Source organism: Heteronotia binoei, chromosome 2 (assembly GCF_032191835.1).
Source record: "Heteronotia binoei isolate CCM8104 ecotype False Entrance Well chromosome 2, APGP_CSIRO_Hbin_v1, whole genome shotgun sequence".
Classification (NCBI taxonomy): Eukaryota; Metazoa; Chordata; class Lepidosauria; order Squamata; family Gekkonidae; genus Heteronotia; species Heteronotia binoei.
The window spans coordinates 56773376-56800499 of NC_083224.1; the positions used below are offsets into that span (position 1 = coordinate 56773376).

At 41.1% G+C, this 27124-nt stretch overlaps 1 protein-coding gene across 2 annotated transcripts in view; it reads left to right on the forward strand.

The window, feature by feature from the left end:
- The first annotated feature begins 4775 nt into the window (after positions 1-4775).
- NDRG3 (NDRG family member 3) overlaps positions 4776-27124 on the forward strand; it is a 37826-nt gene continuing 15477 nt past the window's right edge. For both annotated transcript variants that reach the window (XM_060231043.1, XM_060231044.1), the window contains exons 1-2: positions 4776-4931; positions 6308-6343. In XM_060231043.1, coding sequence (XP_060087026.1) covers positions 4875-4931; positions 6308-6343 — 93 coding nt within the window. In that variant the 5' untranslated portion in view covers positions 4776-4874. The remainder of the gene's footprint in view (positions 4932-6307; positions 6344-27124) is intronic.

A 27124-nucleotide genomic window follows, 5' to 3' on the forward strand; every position in this document is an offset into this window, starting at 1 on the left:
GTTAGAAATGCTGGAGTGACCTTGGGTCAGGCATAACTCTGTCAGAGGCTCTCAGACGCACCTACCTTACAGGATGTCTGTTGTGGGAAGGGAAAGGAGATGCAGTTTACAGACTCCTTTGGGTAGTGAGGGGAAGGGTATAAATCTAATCTGTTCTTCTAAATGCTTCCTTTGGGGACAGGAAAAACCAAATGACCTCCAGGTGGAACATACTCCACCTAGAGATCATTTGGATAAATTATAAATTCTCAGGACATGAGAAAGAAAGCTTTTTAGCTTCCATCTGTTTTTGATAGGCACAAGCCATAATGGACTAGGGACTCCATCTTGTCCACATGGCCAGGGAAAATGGACAGAAGACAACTGAGGTAATGATGAGCTTGCAACTTCAGGTAAAGCTAGCCTGTCTTATAGGAAGTTCTTGCCCTGATCTGGATAGCCCAGGCTAGCCTGATCTCAACAGATCATGGAAGCTTAGCAGGGTCCACTCCTAACTATAGCAGGAGGCACAGCGGCTAGGTGGAGCCTTTAAATACACAGAATGGTAGAGATATGATTCAATTTAGCAGGAAATACTTCCAAGAGTTGTTGGTGCCAACAGTTACTGAGGTTGTTTTTGGCCCCCCCCCCCAGGGGAGCAAGGGTAAGAAGTTTTTCAATGGGATGGCTGTGGGGGGTGGGGTCCAACCTTCTAGGGGGGCAACCAAAAGGAATCAGAGGGGCTTGTAAACTTGTTCCTTCACAGGAACTGTAGTAGAATAAAATTAAATGTATATACCATGAGTGGAGAGTGGATCAGGAGAACTTTCTATTGTTCTTCCATCTTTCGATAAAACTGGCTACTGGATTCCAAAAGTAAATGCTTTTAAACATAATACATAATCAACTTACAGAATTCACTTCAACATGGTGTAGTGATGACTTTAAAAGAGGATTTGACATATTCATGGAACGTAAGTTAGTGGTGAAGTGTCAATGAAACAACTCATTTTTTCAACACTGTACCTCTGAATGCCAGTTTCCGGGTAGCAACAGCAGAGGAAGGCTGTTTCCTCAAGTCCGCAATGGGGCATGAAGGCATCTGGCTGGCCACTATGAGAAATTGTGTTTGACTTCATTTTAAATTTGTTGTTGCTGGCAATGTAACTGGTCGTTTGTATGCATTGATTTTATTATTATTATCCACCTTGGGGCGCAGTTTCCTGAGAGAAAAGCAAGTCTGTAAATCTTTTAAATAAAATAAAGCAGGATGCAGAACTATAGGCAACTTGATCTAATCCACTTAAATTCAAAGATATCAAAGCCTAATCTTAAGGCTATAGATGTTAAAATTTTGGCCAACTTAACTGTAGGATGTTAACAATTCCTCAATCATAACAGTAACTATGCTGCTGTTTTTTGGGTTAGTGGTGTTAACCATTACATTACACCATTTAATCAGATATAAATCTGATAAAATAAAATAAAAATAAATAAATGCATAGAGGCAACAGTGACAAATTGTAAACTTGTTGATACAAAAGGCTTAAACTAGATTAGAGGCTGGCCTTTCCTTTATGTTGTATTTGGTCCATTCTTGTTCTGTGCTTTTTTTTTACATTTACTCCAAATATGAGGGCCAAAATAAGGTGCAGTTAAGTTTGTGCAGGCAAGCCGTTTAACCAGCCTTATGCTCCTCTTCGCTTGTCTAGGGAGAGTGCAGTTGCCTTGGAAACATCAGCAGGCTATATTTATCAATTATACAGAAGAAGACATGGATCCCTCTGGACACTACTTCTCTAATGCAATATGTATAATGGCCATACTGGATTATTCCAGACATTAAGACTTTTGCTGAAATTAACACTGTAAAGGAGTATGTTAGGAAAGTGAATCAAATTATTAGTAAAGGGGGGTGGTATGGAAGAATTCATATTGTTAGGGTTTCTGCAACAATGATTATACCTGAATTGAGGTCAATGCATAACATTTTAATACAAGTATATCTGTCTGAAGTAGAAATTCCTATCTGTTCACTTATTTAACAGTTGTTAAAACCCATGCAAGCTTTTAAATCCATCCATTTTAGTCTTTAATAAATAAACCTTAATTTGTCTGGATTAAATGTTTGTCAGTGTCTCATTATTCCCACACTTAGGTGCATTCACACTACACGAAATAATGTTTTGCAAATGGATTTTTGCTATTATTACACAGTAAAAATCTAGTTGCAAAATGTGTTTAGTGTAGTGTGAATGCACTCTTTGTTACAACAAAAATGTGATGCATGGAAGCCATCAACACATGCTGCTGGAATTTGTAATACACAATCATAGTGCAATGCCACTGTATCCATTTTTATGAAGACTGTTTCCACCCCCAAAAAAACTGATTGCAAATAAGAGCAGGATGCAGGGGTCCACACATTTTGGCCAGTGTTGCTAGGAACCCAAGATTTAGGTTCCCAGATTCACCACAAATCCCACCCCTTGACCAAGATGGAAGACAGGCAGAACTTTGTCTGATATTACCTTGAGCTTCAGAAGTGTCAGAACCATACACCTTGAAACTAATCTTGAAACTAAAAATTGCTACAAAGTCACATCTTTTTTTGTGTGTGTGCGTGTCTGTGCCTGGAAGTCATGTCAACCTCTGACGACTGACCCATACTGGGGGCCTGGAGGATATTTAGGAGGGTGGCTGAATAAGCCTGCCACCGCTTCCTGACTGGGTATTTTAAGGACCGTCTCCTATCCAAGTACTAACCACGGTCGACCCTGTTTAGCTTCCGAGATCTGATGAGATTGGGCTTTCCTGGGCTATCCAGGTCAGGGCTGCAAAGTCAAATCTTAAGTGCCATTGCCTCACAAAACAGGCAAATAATATTGAAAGTATCATATAGTTGAGCCCAATAAGAACAGAACTGTCTCACTTGGGTTTGCTAATCCCCAGGTCCCAGCGGGGGTTCTCCTGCTTTCCCAGGCTCCTTCCTGCTCCCAGTTAGCTGGCTGGCGAGGGGAAGCCCCGCCCCCACAGCCCCCATGTGCCTTTCCACCTCCAGAGGCTTCAGGTTTTGCTTGGAAAGGCTTCCTCTTGTGTCTGTAAGGCTGAATGGATGGTGTGTCTGTGTCTGTAAAGCTGAATGGGGGGCGGAGGGGGAGTAAGCAGAAGAACATGGCTGCTCCCAGTGGCTGTGGTGCACAATCTTTTCAGAGGTCATTTATTTATTTATTTATTTATTTATTTAATGATTTATTTATTTAATGATTTAAGGTGGCTCAGGGCGGCTTACAACAGATAAGTCAAACATAAAATTAAATTGGTATTTAAATCTATAAACATTTAAAACATTCAAAACATTTAAAACCTTAAAAACATTAAGCATTGCGGCAGTATGCATAGCAAGAATCTGATAGAGCTACATTTAATTTCCTATGTAAGTTCGGTGTAAGCTAGCCGGAAGAGGGTTGTCTTACAGGCCCTGCGGAACTGAATAAGGTCCCGCAGGGCCCTCACCTCCTCCGGCAGCTGGTTCTACCATGTAGGGGCCATAACAGAGAAGGCCCTGTCCCTAGTAGATTTTAGGCGGGCTTCTTTTGGCCCAAGGATAACGAGAAGATTTTGGGTTCCCGATCTCAGTACTCTCTGGGGAACATGTGAGGAGAGACGGTCCTTCAGGTAGGCAGGTCCTAGGCCATATAGGGCTTTAAAGGTAATGACCAGCACCTTGTCCCGGACTCGGTATATTATTGGCAGCCAGTGCAGAGCCCGAAGACCCAGCTGAATGTGCCCCCATCTTGGGAGCCCCAATAACAGCCGGGCCGCAGCATTCTGCACCAGCTGCAATTTCCGAGTTTGGCACAAGGGCAGCCCCATGTAGAGGGCATTGCAGTAGTCCAACCTCGAGGTGACCGTAGCATGGATCACTGTTGCTAGATAGTCATGATCCAGGAAGGGAGCCAACTGCCTTGCCTGCCTAAGATGAAAAAATGCAGACTTGGCAGTGGCTGCTGTTTGAGCCTCCATCTTTAAGGAGGGCTCCAATAGTACCCCCAGGCTCTTGACCCTGTCCGCCGCTATCAACGGCGCACCGTCAAAAACTGGCAGGGGGATTTCCCCCCCCGGTCCCCGACGACCCAAGCAAAGGACCCCTGTCTTTGCCAGATTTAGCCTCAGTCCACTCAGTCTGAGCCACTCAGCCACGGCCTATAATGCCCGATCCAGATTTTCAGGGGCGCAGACCGGTCAGCCGTCCATAAGCAGATAGAGCTGGGTGTCATCAGCATACTGGTGACACCCCAACCCATACCTTCGGGCAATCTGGGCAAGGGGACGCATATAGATGTTGAATAACATCGGGGAGAGAACCGCCCCTTGAGGCACACCACAATCGAGTGTGCGCCTCCAGGATAGCTTCATGCTTATTTTAAAAACCATTTTAAAAATAAAGGTTAAGTATAAATGGATCATTTCCCTGTATGTGATACAGGTATACATACACATTTCATGTGATCATATTTTATTTTTTGAAAATTAAGGTAAAAGTTAAAAAAAGCTGCACAGCATTACATAGAGTGTTTAGATCAGAGATTTGATCCAAAGGCTCTTGAGCTATTTACCAGTAGTGCCTTTCAGGGGAGATCATTTGCTGTTTGTAGTTCAGGCAGGCAAAAAGAATGCCTCAATCAGTGCTAGGTTGTTAAAGGGAGAGAAAGCTTCCTAAGATTTTGACCAGTCCAATCGCTATGGCTTACCATCTAATCCATATTCTCAATTCATTCTGTGTAAACCTGAGGTCTCTTTCAATGTTATGATTTTAATCTATGTCTGTCTCTTCCTTGTTTTAGCAGCTGTGATTTGCTATCTCAGAGCTAGCTTTGGTGATCTCAGAAAACATGGATGAATTGCAGGATGTCCAGTTAACAGAGATCAAACCTCTTCTGAATGATAAGGTAACCTGTCTGGCCTTACTGGAACCCTAGCAAAGTTCAGTATTGTAACTGTTTGAATTATGTACCATGTGGGTACATGTGCTACATTCCACAGTTCTGCACTGTTTGGTGTTGGGAGAACAACTAGATATTCTAAGAATGTTTTAGTTTCTATTTAGATTCAGTTGAACTTGAACATGCATTTTTTTCTCAGTTTGCCCTCTCCTCTATCCTCCTTTCCTCCCTGTTTTGCTTCTCCTATGTTGAACTTCAGATTGTAAATTCCAATCTTCTTTCCCTTGTAAAATGGTGATGGCACCATATTAAAACAGTAGTGGCTGCAAAGAGAGTGTTGAAAATGTGCCAGTGGTAGATGATCTCCAAAGCCAAAAGAGGTCTCAGCAGGATTTCCAGTGGTCATCAGAAGGGGGATAAGACTACAGTGCCTTGCTTAGGTTCTTGTTTCTCTCTATAACTTGCTGAAGCAGTAAAATAAGAAATACATTAAAAATATGCTTAGTTTTGCATATTAGCCCTTTCCTGGTCTGCATATTATTCTAATTTATATTTGCTAATTTAAAATATCCCTTTTCTCCTGACACTCATAATTGCCAGGAGAGCTGAGCATCCATATAATCTAGAAATAAAACTATAGCCAACTTCACTGGATGGAGAAATTACATAGTAGCTAAAGGCTGAGATTTAGCCAAGTGAAGGTTTAAGAAGGTACAATATACAAATGTTAATTTTAGATTGAAATGCTGAAGCTTTCAGAGTGAATTTTGAGGTGTTTGACATATATGCATGAAGATTTTGGAAGTGATTAGAAATTGTGTACTTCTGAGCCATGTAAGTATGCACGTTGAAATGCATACTTATGGTGGTGTTGGAACTGCTGCAAATTGCTCGACACAGTGTGATTAGCTGCTTATTGGCACTGGACATACAGTTTTTATGGCTGGCTTCTGGGCTTCAGAAGTGGTAAAATTAACATCCTTGTAATTATACCATCTGAGTACTTTCTTCTGATTTACTACTGGAAGATTCTGTGCAGAATGACTTGGAAGCAAGCCACTCGCTGTGTAAAAAAAAGGGCGCTTCTTCATGCACAATGGGGAGCAAGATTTGCTGATTCTCTCCCATCCTCTACATCCCAGTTTCCAAGAGTCCAGCTGTGTCCGGGAAAGACTGTGTGTGTGCTTGCACATGCGTTCATAGTTGCAATATGAAGGGAAATAAGTGAAGACATAATTAACAAATAAAGTTCTTTTGAATCCTGGATTTGCTGCAAACAAACATGATGAAGCAGAAATTTCAAATGGGTGCAGTGCAGCTGTAGCCATATTGGACTCTGGGATTCTTGATTAGTTATTTGTTTCTTATTCTTATTCTGACAGAATTCAGCTCGAAACTTCCAGGACTTTGACTGTCAGGTAAGTGTGTGAATCCCAAATGGACATGCATTGGCAGTCTTCCTTGGGAAAACAGTTGGTTGTATGGTAATTTTGAACAGATGAGAGAAAGTGAATTTGAAAAGCCTACAAGCTATAGATTTTTGTTTATATTTCTGACTGAACAGTGTATATCTGTCCTGTTCAACTCCTAAGCCTAAGATTCAGGTTCTTGATCTGATTGTCCCCTGTTAAGGAGCTTAAAGTCCTGCAGTGGTATATGAGATTTGTCAGTGCGTATCTGCACTGAGGTTACGTATCTCACAAACCGGTAAAGTGTGAGGGGTTTGTAATTCTAATTAAGAACTGTTTGTTAGTGATATAAAACAAGCTAGCTTATACTGGGGAGTTGTATCTTCCTTTTTTTAATTTTAATTTTAAAAGGAAACATAAGGGGAAGGGGAAACCAAGGATACATATACAAGCACACCCCTCCCCCGAAAATAAGGAATATAACACATGTGTGCATACACACATACGTACATACATATACATCTTTATAAAAAGAAGAACCTAATTACAAAAAACATTTACAACAGCAACAACAAAAAGGTTCATGTGTTGAAGCATTGATAGAGAGCTCAACATACAGCATATATACCAACAGAATTTCTTTCTTTCTTTTAAAAAATCTTTAAACAGATATAATTAAAGAATGGAGAACAGTTTACTTGATTTTTCCCCATAGTCTGAGAAAGGGCTGAAACATACTTTGAGTATTGTTCTGAGTTATGCCAACTGAGTTAATTGAGCCAAGCTGGTGTGACAGATGATTTTGATATGTAATTTTTGTCATTTCTACAAAGATTTTCTCCCAAAACTATTGGGTATGACCACCACATATGGGTGCAATCACCTTGCTGATTACGATTTCTCCAACATTTTTTATTATTTGTGTTACTTATTCTTGCAAGGTATGCTGGAGTAAGATACTATCTATGTAATAATTTCAAGAAGTTCTCTCTAAGAGCTATTGATATTGTCTTCCTTGTTTGGGTAAACCATATCTTATTCCAAATATTTTGTTATATCTTTATCCCATATTATTTTCAAGCCATTTAGTGTACTTGAGTCTCAATTAAGTAAGCATATATTTTAGAGATTACTCCTTTTGCATTGGTCACATGTTGCATTAGGATTTGTTCAAATTTCAACAGCTTTCTGGTCATAGTTTGCTTTACTGTAGAGTTTACAATTAAGTAGTGTAATTAATATAGCAAAAAACAATTTGTTAACTCTCCTTGCAATATTTCTTTTAGTTATTTTAGTAAGAGGAGTCCCATCTACATAGAAGTCTCTCATTCCATAAATCCCCTTTTCTTTCCATTTAACATACCTTTCTGGTTTATCCAAATAAGAAAAATTGGGATGCAGCATGAAAGGAAGCAGCAGGGATATCTCTGGGAGTAATTTATTGTTCCATTTAATCCAAACTTTTAATGTGGTGTATAGAAATAGGTTCTTTACCCATTTTGTATCTTACTTTTTCCCACCAAAAACAATTTTTTCAATTAATTTCAGATGTTTCCCATCTGATTCCATGCTCATCCAAGACTTAGCAAAAGATCCATTTAAGTATGACACCAAAGCTCTCAACTGGTTTGCCTCGTAATATTTAGTTATATTGGGTTCTCCCCATCCTCCTTGATCCATCCTCTTGTATCTTATAGCTTTCATCAATTGTGGTTTTTTAACCTTGGTAAATAACATTGGTAAAAAAAATTGCCAGCTGGTTAGGTCCTTTGGTGTGATAGATATGGGGTTTGAATGAAATAATTTAATTTTGGGAGTGCCATCATTTTTATGGTGCTAATTCTACCCATGGTTGTCAAGTGTATCTAGGACCATTTTTTAAACGCTTATTTGTTGGATAGCCCAATGAAAATTTAGTTGCTGTAATTTATATTCTTTGGGATAATAACTCCCAGATACTTAAATGATTTATGAAATATGGAGAACCCTAACTCATTTTGAATTTCATATCACATTCTTGGGTAGATATTTATATATAATATTCCAGATTTTTTATAATTAATAAGTAATCCTGCAGTCACTCCATAGTCAAAAATCTCTCTCATTAGTTCAGGTAGCACTTCTTTGGGATTTACTGTTAGCACTGCTACATCATCTGCAAACATATTGATTGTATGTGCTGATCCATTTATTTCTAAGCCTTTAATATGCTTATTGGCCCTTATTGCAATTTGCAGAGGTCCTAACAAAAGAATAAAAAAGCTGGGGTGACAAAAGGCAGCCCTGTTTAGTTTACCTGGATGGGGGAAAGCTAGAAGAATCAAAGCCATTTATTCGCACTCTAGCTTTGGACTTTTGATATACAGAGTATACTGCATTAAGTATTGCCCAATATTTAATTTTCATAAAAGTCCAATAATAAAATTCCATTCCAAGTGATCAAAGGCCTTCTGTGCATTAAGAGATGCAATAGCTAATGGTCTCGCTCTTTTTTTACTAATCTGAATGGCATCCAATATTCTACGTTTTGGTCTGTTATTTGCCCTTGGGGTACAAATCCTGATTGGTCTGGAGAAACATAATCCTTAATTATAATGCTCAGTCTGGATGCAAGGACTGCAGTGAAGATTTTTGCATCTTGGTTCAATAATGCTCTTTGTCAGTAGGAATCTGATTGGTTTATTTGTTTGCCAGTTTTTACGATCTCTGTAATCCTTGTGTCTTACCATGAGTGTAGTGCTTGTTTATCTTTCATTATTTGGTTGAATAATTTCATCATAAATGGGAGTAAGGGAGTTATCTCTTCCCAATTTAGGGAAAGACTGAATTTGGTATTATGTCATGTCTGACATTTTCTAGAAGAAGCAAGTGTTGCATTCTCTTGGTGGTTAAGGTCTTAGCAGCTGATGGTGGAAAGTGCTGTCAAGTCACAGCCAACTCACAGTGATCTCTTAAGAGTTTTTCAAGGCAAGAGACAGAGGTGGTTTGCCATTGTGTGCCTCTGCATAACAATCCTGAACTTGCTCAGTGGTCTCCCACCCAAGTACTAACCATGGCCACCCTTGTTTTTGTTTAGCTTTTGAGATCTGATGATATCAGGCTAATTTGCCATATATGATCAGTTTCTGATGTGAATTGCTGAGCATCTTGCTGTTATATTTACTATCTCTCTTTACTTCTTTTCCTTGTTGCTCAAAGTGGCTTACAATAAAACAAGCAGATGATTTTTCTTAACCCCTCCCCCCCACCATTCCCAGTATTAGTCCCCTAGGATTCTCTTCCTCCTGGGATGAAAGATCTTGAGAGCTAAGCAGAAAGGAGTCAGGTATTGTTCTGCCTTTGATTGTAGCATGGCAGTTACTTGGATGGTTGGCTCTCTTGCCTTTCCTTCTTTTCCACCACAAAAGGACTGTAAATTGAAAGGAGATAATGAAGGAATCATACCATGTCAAAGTTTGTGCAAGCAAAAATCTTAGAAGTGGGGGCCCCCAAGGAACTTGTGGGAGTAGCCATCCCATTTTCTTACCCTTGCTTATCCCCCTCTCTTACCATCCCTTCTTCATCGTTCTTTCTTTCCTCATACTCATTAGCTGTTTCTTTCTCTCTGTTTGTCTCTCCATCATGCCTACTGTCATTCCTCTTTTTCTTTCTCTCCCATCCCTGTGACTCTTTCTGTGTGTCTTTCCCTCCTCCACCTATTTTCTTTCTCCCCAACAAATCACTTGGATCCTGCCTGCTGGCAACCCACTGTTCTTCCCCCCTCATCATTTCACTGCACATCCCCCCCACACACACACATTGGCTGAGCCAGGGGCTAGCCAGATGGTTCCCAGCACACGTATCTCTGCCTGCCCCCAGCCTTGGCTGGATTGGCTCCCTGCATGTCCATCTCCCCAACAGCTCCCAGCCTCTGTTTTGGGCGGTTTAACTCCCCCATCCTGTTTTTTTTAAGGTTTCAGATTTTTCTGCAAACCTGGGGGATTTCCCAGTTTTGGAGAAATCTCCCTTCTCTCTACGAGGTCCCAATCCACAGATATAAATATGCACAGATCAGTTGGCTATTAGACTATATTATGAAATTTTAATCTGTTTGTAGGTGGTACAGATTTTTGGCTGGTTTTCAGGCCATGCCCCCACTCATATTGCACAATAGAGGATCGCATAACTGTGCAAGTATGAAATAAATGCATACTTACAAATGGTATTTTAGTTTAAATATTGATCTAAGAGCATATGGACATCACCTGCACATCAAGAAAAATATCCCAGCATAACTGAGTGTGAATAGAGACACTGCTATGCACACTTATGTTTAGAGTGGAGTAATAAGCAGGCTACCAGAGCAAGTGCATACCCCAGTTTTGTATTTTATACTGTGGCAATAAGTGAGCATAGACCAGGTGAGACTTGCCACCATTTTTCCTTTTGGGTCTGTGAACAGCAACTTGTAGCCATGGCAACTGTTGAACAGGATGTTCTTTACAGTTGCTCTGTTAATTTTAGCTCCTTCTTAACATCCAGTTACATGTTGTGCCTTTGTGCTAGTTAATAAATCTGCTTTGTCTTGTGAACAACTCCCTCTTCTAAGATGCTTATGACAACTTCTGAGGAGTGTCTGTTTCGGTCTTCTTTACATATAACTTAAAAGAGTTTGAGCTACCGTCTCTTTAGGAGGCATGCTACGGGCAAGAATGAGTCTGAAAATTTCCTGTGGTCCTCGGCTGTTTTACACTTGGTAGCTTTTGATAAACTGAAGAACTGCACATCATGTGCCTTCTGGGAAAATCACAACCTGCTCTTGATTAGCCTGTCATTGGGTCAGATGCTGTATGACATTTTAAATAACACCATAACCTAAATTATATACATGGTAATTCTCCTCAAATGGATATTAAGACACAATGCCCAGCTCATAGGGTTGTGTTAGATGAACAGGCCCTGTGCTTTCTTACCCCCCTGGCCCATTACTGCATGTAGCTAGAATCGATCAATTGATTCCACTCCAGCACAAACCATACTTTGCTAGGGTGGAAGTACTTGGGCACCATGGTTTGTATAAAAGTGGTAACCATCCGTTGATTCCAACTGCATGAGGGTGGGGAAGGAGGGAGTGCAAACTAGTAATTTTGTTCCCTTACTGCCAAGCCTTAGTTTTGCATTATATCTAAACCATGTCACAGAATGGGTCTTTGCAAATAAATATCTATGATGACGAAATGGAAAAATGTCCTTGCACTTCTGTTGATAGAGGTTGAGGAGGTGGGGAGTTAAGATATACTGGTTTTCATTTAAAAAGATAGATTATTGTGATAACTTTTTATTTTATTTTATAAAACATAACCGTACAAGTGCCAGATCCATGAATTCATCATGTGCATTTTCAGCTCCAAGCCCCCTTCTCACCAGGTGATGGGGGAGGGATTGGAGCTAGAAGCACAAAATGCACTATCAGCTCCAAGGACCCCTGATCATCTGACTGGGGAAAGTTTTAGCATTAAAAGCATGTTCTGTTCTAACCACCTTTCTACCCTGCTACCATTAGCTAACTTTTATTGGGGGATGGAGGAAGTTAAAGAACACAGACTGGCTTTCCCCAGCGTCTTGTATCAGTTTGCCCAGAGAAGTTATAAGAGGTATCCTAGCAACCACCAAATGGCAGCTGAGATCTTGCAGTGTAGTGTCATGTGGTCCCGGTTAGTCTATTTTTGTGAATTGTGATATGTGCTAGTGCAGATGCTGCTCCTACAATTTGGGTGTGTTAACTCCCAATTTTTTATTTCTATTTGTATATGTTTTCTTCCACCTAATTTTCAGATACCCCAATTGTACAAATTATTTGATCTGTACTCTTTGCAGCAGGTGGGAGAGGCATGTTCAGTGTGAAAACTGACAATATGTTAAAGGTATTCAGCTTTAGTAGAAGCTGGAATTTTGTAGGATTTTAGCAAGTTTTATGCAGAACTTTCAACCAAATAAGTGCTGAACTGTTTAGGGATAAACCTTTTCATTTTGTGTTTCTTTTGATGTTGGCTTATGGAAGTTGTAAATAGTCATATTGGCCCATCCAAATTCCAAAAAAGAAAAGGAAATAATGTATTACTGTCTGTGAGCAGAACAATTGAGGAAAATCCTCCAAGTGACTGATGATGTTTTAGAATAAACATCCTTTAGAGCAGGGGTCCCCAACCCCCGGGCCGTGGACCGGTCCTGGTCCATGGCTTGTTAGCAATCGGGCCGTGGAGTGAGACAGAGATCTTTGCCTATTCCTTATTTAAAGACCCCCATGGGGGGACTGGGACTTGGGGGTGTGCATGGGGGCAGCCTGGGGCAGCAAAAACCCCAGCACCATCACTCCCACTGGTCTGTGGATAAATTTTCTTCCACAAAACCAGTTCCTGGTGCCAAAAAGGTTGGGGGCCACTGCTTTACAGTAGTAGTGTCTAGTCCAGAATCAAAAGAAACATTGAGAGGGCATCTGAGTCAAGTGTAGGGGTCTCTATTTCTACCAGTTCAGCTATAAGTTGTTGAAGCTGACTGATCTATACCATTTTTTAATCATTCATGTCAACATTTATTTAAATGTATAGCCTCCCCTCCCCAGCTCATCAGGGCTCAGGGCAGATAACAACAGTGTTAAAAACAATAATAAATTAACAATAATAATAAATTAATTATCAATGCACAGCAGCCAAGAAGGTCAGAGCGCCTGCTCCGGCTGCAACGCCACTGAGGATGTTCTCCACAGCTGAGAACGAAACGTCTGGAAGGAAAACTTTCTCCAGTAGAACACGGCACTTGAGCTCAAAAGATTCTACAAACCCTAATGACGTTACCAGCTGTGAAAACCTGAAATCTTTAATAAATTAACCATTTAAAACAATTTCTGTCACAATAAATGACATCAAACAGATACATCTTGTCCAGGAGCAACGGTCCTTCGTGTGTGTGTGTGTCTGTGTGTGTAGATAGTAAGCTGATATTAAAGCTGATGTTACAGACGGGGTAGGTGGGCAGGTGAAGGCAAGGGGAGGCCAGTCCAGGTGTTCCTGTCATTGCCTCACTCATAGGCCTGGTGAAACATTTCAGTTTTACAAGCCCTCTGGAACTGTATAAAATCCTGCTGGGCCCAGATCTCATTTGGAAAAGTGTTCCAACAGGCTAGAGCCAGGGCCAAAAAGGCCCTGGCCCAATTTGAGGCTAGAGAGATGCTTTTTGGGCCAAGGATCACCAGGAGACTATTAGCTATTGAACATAATACTCTTTGGGGGACATACCAAGCAAGATGGTCCTGTATGTTGGTCCCAGGCCAGGTAGTGCTTAAAAGGTTGAAATCAACACCTTGAATCGGAGCCAGTGCAGCTGGTGGAGCCCTGAATGTATGTGGGCACTAGATGATGTTCCTGTAAGGGCACATGCCACTGCATTCTGGACTAATTCCGGGTTAGTTTCAGAGGTAGCGCTACATAGAGCAGGTTACTGTAGTCTAGTCTGGATGTGACTGTTGCATGAATCACAGTGGCTAAATCAGGGTGAGACAGAAAGGGATCCAGATGCTTGACCTGGCGTAAGTGGGGAAAAACCAGGAGGACAGAGGTAGGCTCTATTCAGCCACCTTTCTGAATATCCTCTTGGTCCCCAGAAGGGGTCAATCACCAGAAGTTGCCATGACATTCAGGTGCAGACACACACGTTATACAAAAACCAAACCCAAGACCACTGAAATTATCTTTTCATGGAAGTACCAAGAGCCAGTGTGATATAGTGGGTATGAGACACCCAGGTTTGCCATGGAAGCTTGCTTGGTGACATTTGCTCTTTCTCAGCCTAGTGTACTTCACAGAGTGTGGTGTTTAGGTTAAAATGCAAGGAAAATGAGGTGGTAAGCTACTTTGGATCTTCATTAGGGAGAAAAAATGGCAGATAAATATCTAAACAAAATAAGATAATAATACACAGCATCTGGGAGATGCTTTGACACACATCAAACGCTTGGTTTAATGAATCAGTTTAATTGGCACCCCAGTTAAGTTCCATTCCTCTGACAAAAGTCACAACAACGATGGTAGCTGTCATTATTATGCATAAAAAGAGCCTAGCTCGGGTGGCCAAACTGTGACTTGGGAGCCACATGTGGCTCTTTCACACACATTGTGTGGCTCTTGAAGCACCCCCATGGGGGGACTGGGACTGGGTGTGGGCATGGGGGCAGCAAAACCCCCAGCACCACCACTCCCACCGGTCCATGGAAAAATTTTCTTCCACAAAATTTTCTTCCCCATCAGTCAGCTTGGAGAAGACATTTGTCTCTTTAAATCACTTCTCCAAGCCAAGCCAGCTGGCAGCTTAGAGAATGCATTTAAAGTTAAAGTTGCTTTCTTTCCATCTCTACCCCCTCCCCCATTTATTTGCTTTTCTTTCTTCCTCCCTGCCTCCCTTCTTTCCTGTCTTGCAACTCTCAAACATCTGATACTCATTTCTTGTGGCTCTCAAACATCTGATATTTATTCTGTGTGGCTCTTACATTAAGGAAGTTTGGCCACCCCTGGCCTAGCTTTTTGCTATTTTGATACATTTTATTTTCCTCAGGTTGCTTCCTATATTGCCTAAAACATCCTGGGCTTTGGCTACATGTTGTGGTTCAGGATGCAGTTTTATGATAGTCTGTAGGTGCTGTTAGCAGTTTGGCAAAGATGAGCAAATAAACATGGAAGCGTCTCTTCTTGAATGCTTGAGTATCCATTGATGTTCCCTGGACTGGAAAGAGTAATAAGGTAGGAAAGATTCAGGTGGTTAGCTGTTTTGGTCTGAAGCAGCAGAACAATGTTTGAGTCCAGTGGCACCTTTAAGTATAAGCTTTCATGTGCACACACACTTTTTCAGAAGGTAGTAAAGAATGATGATTTACCTACTGTCTCTCTTTTCCTCCTTTTAAGCAAGGGTCCCAAAAGCAACATAGTGCCAATCTCATCATGTGCATAGCCCCACCAGTTCCCCTTTGAGTCCATTTTTCTTGTCTGGTTGATGCCAGGAGAAATAGCACTAATAGGATTCTATTGCTCATTTCTTGGCTGGAAAGAGCACTGGGACACTGTTGTGTCTGCCTCCCATGGCCTTAATAGGCCAAGTGAAAATGCCTAAATTAATAACTTGGTTAATCCCTTTGGGGCACACAGTGAAAGAGGTTAAGAGCTACAGTTAGATCACACCTGCTGATATCAGTGTATACTTGATATAGATTTATTTAGTACAACAATAGGTTGCTCTGCGGAGTTTCTATTGAAGCTAGAATAGCTTTGAATTTTTATTGAAGAATAGACAATTGGCTAACATTGTGCTATTCTATTCTAGTTAACTTGAATTCTTTATTTTAAAAATATTTATTTGCAGCAAGTTAAGCAGTGGCTTTGTTATTCATAGCAAACAAGTACAGCTAGCTTGGTAATTGCTTTATATTAAAATATTTTTTCTAGGTTGAACTTGCTCAGCTGGCCTTACTGTTTCATGCACACTACTTCACCTTGCACTTGAAATCTGAGAGTATAGTGACTGCATCTCGTCCAGCAGATGGTAGATTAAATGGTCTCCAGGGTTTCACTGCAGATGGGCAGATGGTGTCTGTGACCTACACAGCTAGAGCCATGGGTATATATGTATTATGCCTGCCTCCACTTCAGGCATTTAATGCTCGATCTTTTAATTGTGTTTGTGTGTGTTTACTTGTCATGTAATTAAGTATGACCTCAGCTCTGTCTTCTCATGCTCCCAGTGCTTGTTAATTGAGAAGGTCGCTTCCAATATTAAATGAAAGCTGGGGGAAAAAGCACTTAAAACAAGTCTGATTATGTAGGAACTAGAAAGCCCTGATAGTTATAGAACTAGATTCTGGTCCAAAAATATTGTTAGAACGTAAGCTTTTGAGCATTAACTCTTGAAAGCTTATACCCCCTAGAATCTTTTTGGTATCTAAGGTACTACTGAACTTCAGTCTAGCTCTTCCACTGCAGACCAACATGGCTAGCCTTGAAACTAGTTCTTGCAATGAAAAAAACAAGTGTTGCAATGAAAAAAAAAAGTGTTACATCTTTTGAGCTGGATGTTGCAGTTGTCTTCTGAAAACTGGTGCTCTGAGACACTGACGGATACCATTTTGCACACAAGATTTTCAAAGTTACTATAGTAAGAAGGAATTGTAAGTAAGCCCACCTTTTTTAGTAGATGAAGCTTGGTGAAGCCAAGCATGTGTTAACTTGGGAAAGGGAAACAACTCCCTCACCTCGAAGGCATTGTTGGCTTTTTGTTGGTCAGCTGGGACTACTGGGGGACAGGAACCCTCATAGGACTAATCTCTGGATTCTAATTATTTATACAAAGTGGGATAGATAAAAGCCCAGCTTCCTACAGGATTGGTCTTAGTAGTATTCTTAGCATCACATTTTCAGTATTTGGACTATCTCCTGAAGATTGCATCATTACCTTCTCTATAAAATTCTAAATCCATAGTGGTGATGTCAAGAAAAAAGGATACAGAATAATAGAATCGCAGAGTTTGGAAGGGGCTCTACAGGCCATCTAGTCTAACCCTCTGCTGAATGCAGGATCAGTCTAGAGCAGGGGTGTCAAACATGCAACTTGGGGAGTGAATCAAGCCCCTGGAGGGCTTATCAGGACCCCAAGCAACTGGCTCTTGTCTGCTCCCTTCCCCCTCTCACTTCACTTTAATTTTAATTGGAATGTTGATTTAAACGATGGTTTTATAATGTAGTCTTTATTGAATTATATGATTGTATTGTATTATATTGAATTAATATGTTGTGAGCCGCCCTGAGCCTGCTTTGGCGGGGAGTGCGGGATATAAATAAAAAGTATTATTATTATTATTATTATTATTATTATTATTATTATTATTATTATTATTATTATTATTATTATTATTATTTCCTTCTGCATCTCAAATTGCTTTGCAAGGTTTGCTCAATCGCACAGGAGCTACAGAGCAAAACCTAGATTTTCTCCATTGGTTGAGGTTCCTCCCCCTCCTAGTCCCCTGGGGAGGGAGGGAAAGAACCACAGCTTCCTTTGCCCAGTTTCCTGGATCCCATGGGAGAAATAAAAAGAAAGCACCTTTAAGACCAATAAGTGCTAATGTTTAAAGCATGTTTTATTTTAAGTTTTTTTTGTTAAAAAAAGCCTCTAGTCATGATTGTGTCCTTTAAAAAGTTTATATCTCTGCTACCTAATCTTAAAGAAGTACACACATGGCCCGGCCTGACGTCTCATTTATGTCAGTTCCAGCCCTCATAACAAATGAGTTATGGTCTAGAGTGCTGCTGACAAGTGTTTGTCCAGCCACTGCTTAAAGACTGCCAGTGAGGGGGAGCTCACCACCTCCCTAGGTAGCTGATTCCAACTGTTGAACAGTTTTCCTAATATCCTGCCAGTCCCTTTTTGTCTTTAATTTAAACCCATTATTGCAAATCCTCTCCTCTGCTGCCAACAGGAACAGCTGCCTTCCCTCCTTTAATTGACAGCCATTCAAATACATAAAGAGAGCAGTCATGTCCCCCTCCTCTTCTCCAGACTGAACGTCCCCAAGTCCCTCAGCCTTTCCTCATAGGGCTTGGTCTCCAGACTGAAGACATTTTGGCAGTTGGTTTTTATGTAAACCTTTTTCCTTCTTGATCTTCTGTTGTGTTCCACTGTGGATTTGGAACAACAGAAACTATACACACTAATAGGAAAACATACTATTTTAGAATTTTTAAGGCTTCTGGTTGAAATAATTATAGTGTGCTGAGGTATTTATCATCCTTACTTCAGTGTACACTTCCAGCCATGATTGAGGTCATAGAGCATTGTTAGGGTTGCCAGTTCTGGGTGGGGAAATTTTGGGACTGCAGTCTTGGGAGGGTGGGGATTGGGGAGGGTAGAGAGCTCAGCAGAATACAGTGCCATAGAGTCCACCCTCCAAAACCATTTTTCTCTGGCGAATTTATCTCTGTCATCTGGAGATCCACTGTTATAATGGGTGATCTCCAAGCTCTACCTGGAGGCTGGCAACCTTGAATGGTGTATAATTATATTGCAAGACCTGGTTTCCTTCTTTTATTATTACAACTCTTCATGTGTGTGCACCTCCTGACAATGACACTCTGATGGGACAAGATACTATTAAAATTGATAGGGACATGAACCTTTGTACAGGCTGTATAGGCACCAGTTGAGAAATTAACCAAATAATACCTGTCATTTCACTGGAAGCAATCTCTTCTGCATTTAACCCCACTTCCTCTGTTTGTTTAAGGAGATTATAGAGACATGAGATGAAAAAGGGAAAGGAAATTATTATGGTCACAGTCAACTGGTCCTGTCTCATGTTTTTGCTGTGCTGGAAATGGATTTTGCAAGGGAGATGCCAGTTCCCTAGCCACTCTGAGACTCCAAGTGAAGGGCGGGGTATAAATACAATCTCTTCTTCAAAAAGGGGATCTGACTACATAATAGTGATACCATTTACCTCTGTCAAGGTTGTACAGTATAATAAAAATGACATCTGTGTCTGCTGATAACATGTTCACATCACTAATTTTAGAAATCTGCCCAAACTTGGAGGAGGGGGGGAGTGTACTCTTCCAAACAGCTGCAAGTTTGTATATTCTCCCCAACATATTAGTAGCTACAGAAGTTGAAGGCTACATTGGCAATATTTTTCTTTCCTTTTGCTTGCAACTGTAATAGTTGGTAATAGGAGAGACAGTCTTGTGACTCATCAGTCAAGGTGAAAGGTTTGTGCTTTTCTCCCTGCTCCCAACCAGGTGCAGCTATTTTCTCCCAGAATAGCTGGGAGAAGGCGGCTGCTTGGTACTTGGAAAGGCATATGTGATCACAAGGTCAGTACCTTGCCACTGTTCCTGGCTGGAACAATTATTTATGGAGAATGCTAGCAATGGCCCATTGTGGGGAAAAATAACGGGCTCTAGAAAGAGACACTGGGTGTGTGCCTTGGTGGGGGAGTTGGGGCTGGAAAGGAAAGAGAGAGATAGACACAGGTAGATAGAGGTATACAGACTGACAGACCAAAACAGACATGTAGGTTGGTGGCGAGATAGACAGAGACACAGAGAAATGATAGACCAAGACATAAAGAGGGAGAGATGGGCAGACAAGCAGACATAGATAGATCCTCCAGAGTCATGCGAAGACACTTGTGAAACCACCAACTGTCTGAAAGAGAGAGCCAGGTGTGACCAGGACAGTCCTCCAGGCAAAGAGGGCAGGGCAAGGCCAGGTCAGTGAAGGCTCTTGTGTTCAGTGGCCCAAGTGGGGTGTGCATGCTGACTTGTGGGCACAATTCAATATGCCAGTTAATCAATTTCTGTCACATTTTTATCTTGCCCTGCATCTAAGGCAGTACTTGTGGTTTTTCCTTCTTCTACTTTATCCTGCAAAGCTGGTTAGATAAGGTAATATAACTGGCCCAGAGTTATCAAATGAATTTCATAGGTGAGTAGGGATTTAAACCTGAGTTTTCCAAGTCCAAGTAAAAAAAGGTAAAAAATCCCCCACTAGTCCTAAAAACTACGAAGGTATATATTCTCTATTAGAGCCAATTTGGTGTCATGGCTAAGTGTGCGGACTCTTATCTGGGAGAACCCAGTTTGATTCCCCACTCCTCCACTTGCACCTGCTGGAATGGCCAAGGGTCAGCCATAGCTCTGGCAGAGTTGTCCTTGATAGGACAGCTGCTGTGAGAGCCCTCTCAGCCCCACCCACTTCACAGGGTGTCTGTTGTGGGGGAGGAAGATAAAGGAAATTGTGAACTGCTCTGAGACTGAAGTTTGGAGTGGAGGGCAGGATATAAATCCAACATCGTCTATCAAGTTCTACACTGTCTCAAGTTAGGCTACTTGAAGGACTACTTTCTCCTGTATGAGTCTTTCAGTTCGTCAAGATCTTCTGAGACTCTATTCTGTGTGCCTACACTATAAGAGGATAGATGTGCAACCACTACAGATGAGGCCTTGTGAGAAGTCACACCCAAGCTGTGGAGGGCCTCATTAGTAGAGCATCCGCTTGGCATGCAGAAGGGACCCAGGTTTCCAGCTAAATGTGGAAGCAAAACACTCTGGAGAGCTGCTGTCTGTCTGCTGTCTGATTCTGATGGACCTGTGGTCTGATTCAGTATAAGGCATATGTGGAACTCCCTGATGGACCTGTGGTCTGATTCAGTATAAGGCATATGTGGAACTCCCTGATGGACCTGTGGTCTGATTCAGTATAAGGCATGTATGGAACTCCCTCTCCACAGAAGCTAACCTGTCTCTGAGTCAGTAATCTTGCAGGAAATTTTTTAATTCTTCTTACAAATCTGTCCCCAGACTTATTTTTTTCTGGCCTGCTTATATATTGTGTTAGCGACCTTCTTCCTTGTTAAGTGTTATTTGTTGCTTTGTTTTGATATCATTGCTGTTTTTAAGGCCTTGTATTGAGCATAAAAGAAGCAGGGAATAAATGTGCTTATGCTGGTTATGAGTCTTCTATTTTAATAGTTTTATTTCTGTATTTTGGTGGCTTTTCTTGTTTGTAATAATCTTTAGTTTTTATTTATACGGAGAGGTAGGGTGCATGTTTCTAAGTTCTTTATTCAAATATTTTGAAAGTCAGTTATGAGGATTTTTCTTGGACTTTGCTTGTTCACATCGTTATTGCTATCTGCAACTCCTGCTTACATGACCATTGCTATTAAATTATGTGGCAGTTCCTGTATGCATATTAAAAAAGAACAATGGTTGATTGGTTCATGGTCCATTAGCTTTTGCTAATTAATATTATGTGTTGCTTTCTTACAGCAGTGAGCTGGACATATGTTCCAGTTAGAAAGCTTTCTTGTTTAAAGGCAACAGCCAATGAATACTAGTACTGGGGTGTGGGGTAACAAAGAGAAGAGTTTGGCTTCTGGAGAACACAGAACACAGTTGTAGGTCTTCAGGGGGCATATAGTTGGCTGTTGTGTAAAAAAGAATGCTAAACTACGTGGGCCATTTCTCTGATCTAGCATGGATGGTCTTAACTGTGTCATTGAAAGAGATGAAAGCATACCTGTTCTTTAGACAGATTATTGCAACAGTGCTGTTTTGGGGGTATGGCTGTCCACTGTCAGCCCCATTCCTCTCCAACCTTTTGGAATCATGAAGGGAGTTGTGCTGGATGACTATCTCATTAAGGAGGTCACTTTTACTGGGCTCTGAAGAAATACAGAGCTGTGCATAGCTTGAAAAGGCACAGTCCTGGTTTGGCTCATCTCTCCAGAGACAAGCATACAACCCAACATTTGCATGTATGGCTTGAATACTTACTGCTTGGGAGCTGGCTTGTGGACAGTTACTGCTTGGCTCAGGTGAGTGATAAATGTTAAATCTGTCCTATATGATTGGGGATGATGCCCCTAAAGTCAGTACCTTCTCTTTTTTTTCAACTATAAGTGACTTGAAGACAGTGGCTTGAATCCACTGGACACTTCTGCTTTTGAAAGTGATATTAGTGAGCAGATTACTCTCACTTCACCTCTTCCACAATTCTACTTCTACGTAAGCTGCTGGGCTCCACAGCCAAGCAAATTGCCGTAGCTTTGCTCATAAAGACACAAGCTGTCCATGTACTAATCATGTTTCTGCTTAGTAGTTTTTAAATCCATATTTTATACAGCACCTCAGATGAAGTTTACTGATTGTGTAGATTCTTCACATTACCTTCAGCACTCAACTGTGGTCCTGAAAATAGATTTAAGGGACAGTAGGGACCTGAATAAAGTTACACTGGGAAACAAAAATGTGTGCAGACATAATTGCTTATTGGACTGTATCCTTGGGTGCATGTTGGAGTTTTTGAAGGCATTTTAAAAATCTCTAGGTAGTGCTTGCATTTCACAAAGCTTCACTGTTAATTTACACCTTGATCTATATTTACACAGTGCCATAGAAACCATAGCCTGCGTGCCTGGACTGTTTTTCTATTAATATTCCTGTTCTACATAGTTATGAATAATTTAGTTCAGTGTGCTAGTTTAAGTCTGAGCAACTAGTATCCCATGTGATCCTTTTTTTTTCAGTCACAACTTTATGGCAGAGAAACTTAACAGCAGTGATACAAACAGGGACTTTCACAAAGCACTTGAAGCAAGTTGGGAACTTCGTAAATGTCTAAGGAAAACCTAGCACTGTAGAAGGCTAAAGATGTATACTGTATGAAAAACTAATGATGCCGCCTCCTGCTTGTGGGAGGTTCAGGGTAACTGTGGGCTTATTCACATTATGGCTGCTGTATGGAGACCATTAGAAATGTTATGAAGCAGAAGCTGTAACATTTGGGAAGCAACTGAGCATATGGATCATCTAGATCAGGGTTTCCCAAACTTTTTTTCCCCGTGGCCTGGTTATTTTTACAATTCTCCTTCGTGGCCCACTCAAATTTAGGGGTGGAGCCAGGAGACAGGAATTATGTCATTTCCTGTGGTGTCAAGGACCAAATTATGTCACTTCCTGGGCACACTGAACCAAAACTCCACTTTTTCCTGTGATGTCACTTCCAGGGCACTCCCCCAAATGGGGGGCACTCCCAAAAATGGAAGAAAGGAAGGAAAGAAAGAGAAAGGGAAAGAATGAAAGGAAAGGAAAGGCATGGAAAGAAAGAACATAAACATAAGAGGAGTCATGTTGGATCAGACCAGCGAACTATCCAGTGCAAAATTCCCTCATACAATGCCCAAAAAGCACCACAATGTCCACCAGTGGGGCCAGGGCACTAGAAGCCCTCCCACTGTTGCTTTCCCCACTCCGAGCACCAAGAATACAGACAGAGCATCACTTGCAGAGAAAGAAAGAAAGAAAGAAGGGGGGCAAAGAAAAAAAGCCTTCCTCACCATCAGATGACCCCAGCCAGCAAAAATTCTGCCCAGGGGTCGTTTAGTAAAAAAAAAATAGCTACTGGAATGCCCACTCCCTGCCCCTCCTGGCTGAAAAACGCACACTCACTCTTCTTTGCCCCCCAGGCCTCCTGGGGAAATCTCCCTAAAAGAACATACTGCAAGGCACATGAAAGCTCATACCTTGAAGAACACTTCATGGGTCTAAAGTGCCAGTGGATGGCAGCTTTTCTCTCAAACACTGGGAGAGGGGGAGAAGGAAGGAGAGGCAGCCCAGCTCCTGTGTACAACAAAGAGAAGGGGCGGGGCTAGCTTTGGCTTTTCTTGTGACCCAGTAGTAAGGCTTCCGTGGCCCGGTACCGGGTCATGACCCTGCAAATGGGAAACACTGATCTAGATGACTTGGAGAATGTTGATGTGATGGGACCAGTTGACAATATGTTCAATTTTGCATTATGTGAGTCTTACCATGGAACTGTAGCCACATAGAAGTGTATTTGTCTGCTTCATGTGATAACTGTAATAGAGGAGAGATCTAAGAGCTAGTAGGAAAAGCAGAGGTTACTATGGAGAAGCAAGGGTTAAGATAAAGAAAAGTTAATAAATAGTAGAAAGTTTTAGAAGAAAACAAGCCATATAAGGAAGGCTTGGCATTAGCACCGTATTCCCAAGGATATTTTCTGGTATCCGTGCTATGGTATTTAATGTTACAAATATATCTAACCTGCCTTATGACTTTGGTCAGCAACACTTTGAGTAACGTAATCCCTGAAAGCCCCGTCATATACTGAAGGCAGGCAAGATGAACAATTTATTTATTTATTTACGTTATATTTATATCCCTCCCATTCCATACAGACTCAAGGCGGCTAACAGCATAAAATAGACAGTAAACAAAACAATAAAACAATCAGATAATAACAATGATACTACTTCAGGCAGATCATATATTTTCTTTCTCTCCCATTTGATGTTATATGCCATCCGAAACAGATTGCAAAATCTGATATCTTTCTTTGTTCCTACTTACATAATGACACTGTATTATCAAGTGGTAGTACAGGTGAGCACATCCCTTTACTGTTGAGCCAAAGTGTCTCATGCCGTATTTCTGCCTGGTTTCTCTCACTTTAAACCAAGCAGATAGCCTAGAAACCATTTTTGTACTTGAGGCCCACTAAAAAACAATTGGCCTTGGATCATGCCCAGTAAGACTTATTTTTCTTGCACTGTTGTCCTTGTAAGCTGGAAGGATTCTCCTTTGAGAAAAGACATTGTATTAAAAGGAAGTCCTTTATTTATCTTAGTCAAACAAGGGTTTGGGGATCAGCGTGAACCTTGTCACAAATCTAATTTTGTGATGAACATCACCAGTTCATGGTTCACGAACCAGAGGCTTGTGCCCATCCCTAAGCACAATCCTCCCATGATCCTCCATGTGGTTTTCGGGAGGTTTGTGGGGTTTGTGTTTGGAAGCGGGGAAGTGAGAGGGATCGCTGAAATGGCTCGATCCAATTCAGCCTCTTAGGCTGAAGTGGTTACAGGCCATTTCAGTTATCCCTTCCCTCCTCCCCCACCCTGCTTCCAAGTATTCCCTTTAAATGGCTTTGCAAGCTGCTTGTGAATGAAGTCCAAGCAGAACCCTTTTGCAAAAGCAATTTAAAGGGAATGTGACCTTTAAATAGCTTATGCAAGATCTCCCCCCCCCCCCCACTTCCATTCTGCTGGCTTCTGGGAGTTGCCACCAGCAGAAAGGAGGGAGGGAAGATCTCCCCACCCAGCCTCATGAATGAGGACAAACCTACAAACCTCCATTTCCCCAGTTTGTGTCCATCCCTAGTTATTACTGTACTAAGAAGTTTTTCTATGGCATTTTTTTTCCAAAGGAGGAAGAGGCAATCACAGTTGCTGCCTCTGACAGCCTAACTGCATCTGTATTAACACTGCTTTGCCTTAAGATTACTGGCTGCTTCCTGGCAAGCCTTCAGTATGCTGAGTTGGCATGAATTTTTGGGTTGCTTCCAGTCCTTGCTTCCTGGCTGCTGGGATACCCACTGATAGAATCTCTAATTTCTCCTTCATTGAAAAAAGTCAACATGTCTTCAAGTTTTTCTCTGCAGTCTTGTGAGCTAGAAGCTTCTTTAAAAACAGAAGCTGAGACTCTGAGAATTGTACATAAAACTGCTGGCCTCCACAGTCAATGCCATGCTATTGCAAACTGGCAAATGTCCATCTCTCTGCTCCTAAGTGACGCAACTTGTCCATGTGTTGTGCTGTACTGCTAAAGAAACTAATGAGTTTAAGGTTGCACATTTGACAGTGCACAACAGCAGTAGCCACATGGGCTATAAAAAGCATACCTGCTGAACCTTCAATGCAGAAATGTTCATAATCCAAAATTGTGCACTTGTTTCCTGTCTTGGTGCTGTTTTGTTCATTTTTTGTTCATATTTTTTCTCTGAACAATACATGCTTTAAAATCCCATCTGTGCTTCTCTCAGGTTTCTTAAACTAATTTTATTTGTTAAAATAAGAACTGGTTGTCTTGTGGTAATTTTATATGTATTCAAAGCTAGAGGGATTAATGTTGGTTTTCTGCTTATGGCAATCAGATAAGCATTTTAAATTGATCCTTTTTCCTTTGAAAGACTGTTATGGAGATAGGCTAATGCAAATGTGTAACTTGTTTCTTCTCCCTTTTGCCAACTAATGTCACCGGTCTTGTCACATCTCCAGTGTGGTAGGAACAGTTACTTAACAGCAGACATCAGAGCTGCCTCTTGCTGGCATGCCATCACTGAGTTGTTGTTGAGAAAGCAATTAGACTTCACACCATGTTCGCCTAATGAGATTTCTAGACCAGGACTGGGCTACTGTCACCCAACAGGGAAACAAAGCATTGTAGATTTAAAGAAACACTGGTGCCATCTGCTGTTTAAATTCAGTCCAAACCTTGACTTGCTTATCCATAGATTCTTCCTATTCTCTCAAACCAGGATAGTTTCCTATATGGGGGGAGGGGGGGAGAGAGGTGGTAACATCAGTGGTTCTTCTGCTCAACTTGTGGAAGCTGCTTGCTACCTGTTTGATTTTCCTCAGTAAGCTACAGTTCGTAGGCACACTGTTCTTTCTTTTCTCTAAAATTAGAGTGGAATTCTACTGTTTACAGGAAAACAGGATAAAGACTCCTTAATATAGGTGTGGAAATTGTTGTAGCTATTTTGTGGAGATAATTTCTCAGCAACTTTGAATGAATCCAGATAAGCTTGTGCTTCATGCCATGTGATCGGATTTAAATATGATGATGGCTGTGTGCGTCATCTTGAAATGTACAATATGCTGATCTGGTGTTCGTACTCAGTTACTCAGCAAAATTATACATCTCAAGACCACATCAACCTTGCAGAGAAATTTTCAGGGAGACACCTGCTTGAGCCAAAGGAGTAAGCAGATTGGATTAAGTAAAGCAAATGCACATAGATGCAATAATGAAGTGTGAGGATAAAGGTGTTTTATTAAACTACAGCCAAGCCTAATTGGTTGAGAGTTAACAATGCATGGACTTTTTGTGCTGAAATCAGTTATCACTGGATTAGGGAATTTAAAAATGCCTTTTTGAGGAATTTGAAAAACATTTGCTCTGCAACTCTTGTTTCATTGTACAGAGAACGGGAAGACTGTAGAACTGGCCCTCTTCTGTGGAATCCCTTCTCTTTAAGAGATCCCAGTGGCACTCTTTGTTATTTTCTTGCCATTGGATATAAGCATGTTTTCTAAGACATTTGCTGAGGTTTGTTGATATTTGCTTGATTTGGGCTTTTATGTCATTGCTGAAATTATTATTATACTTTATTTTGTAGTAAGTTGCCTTG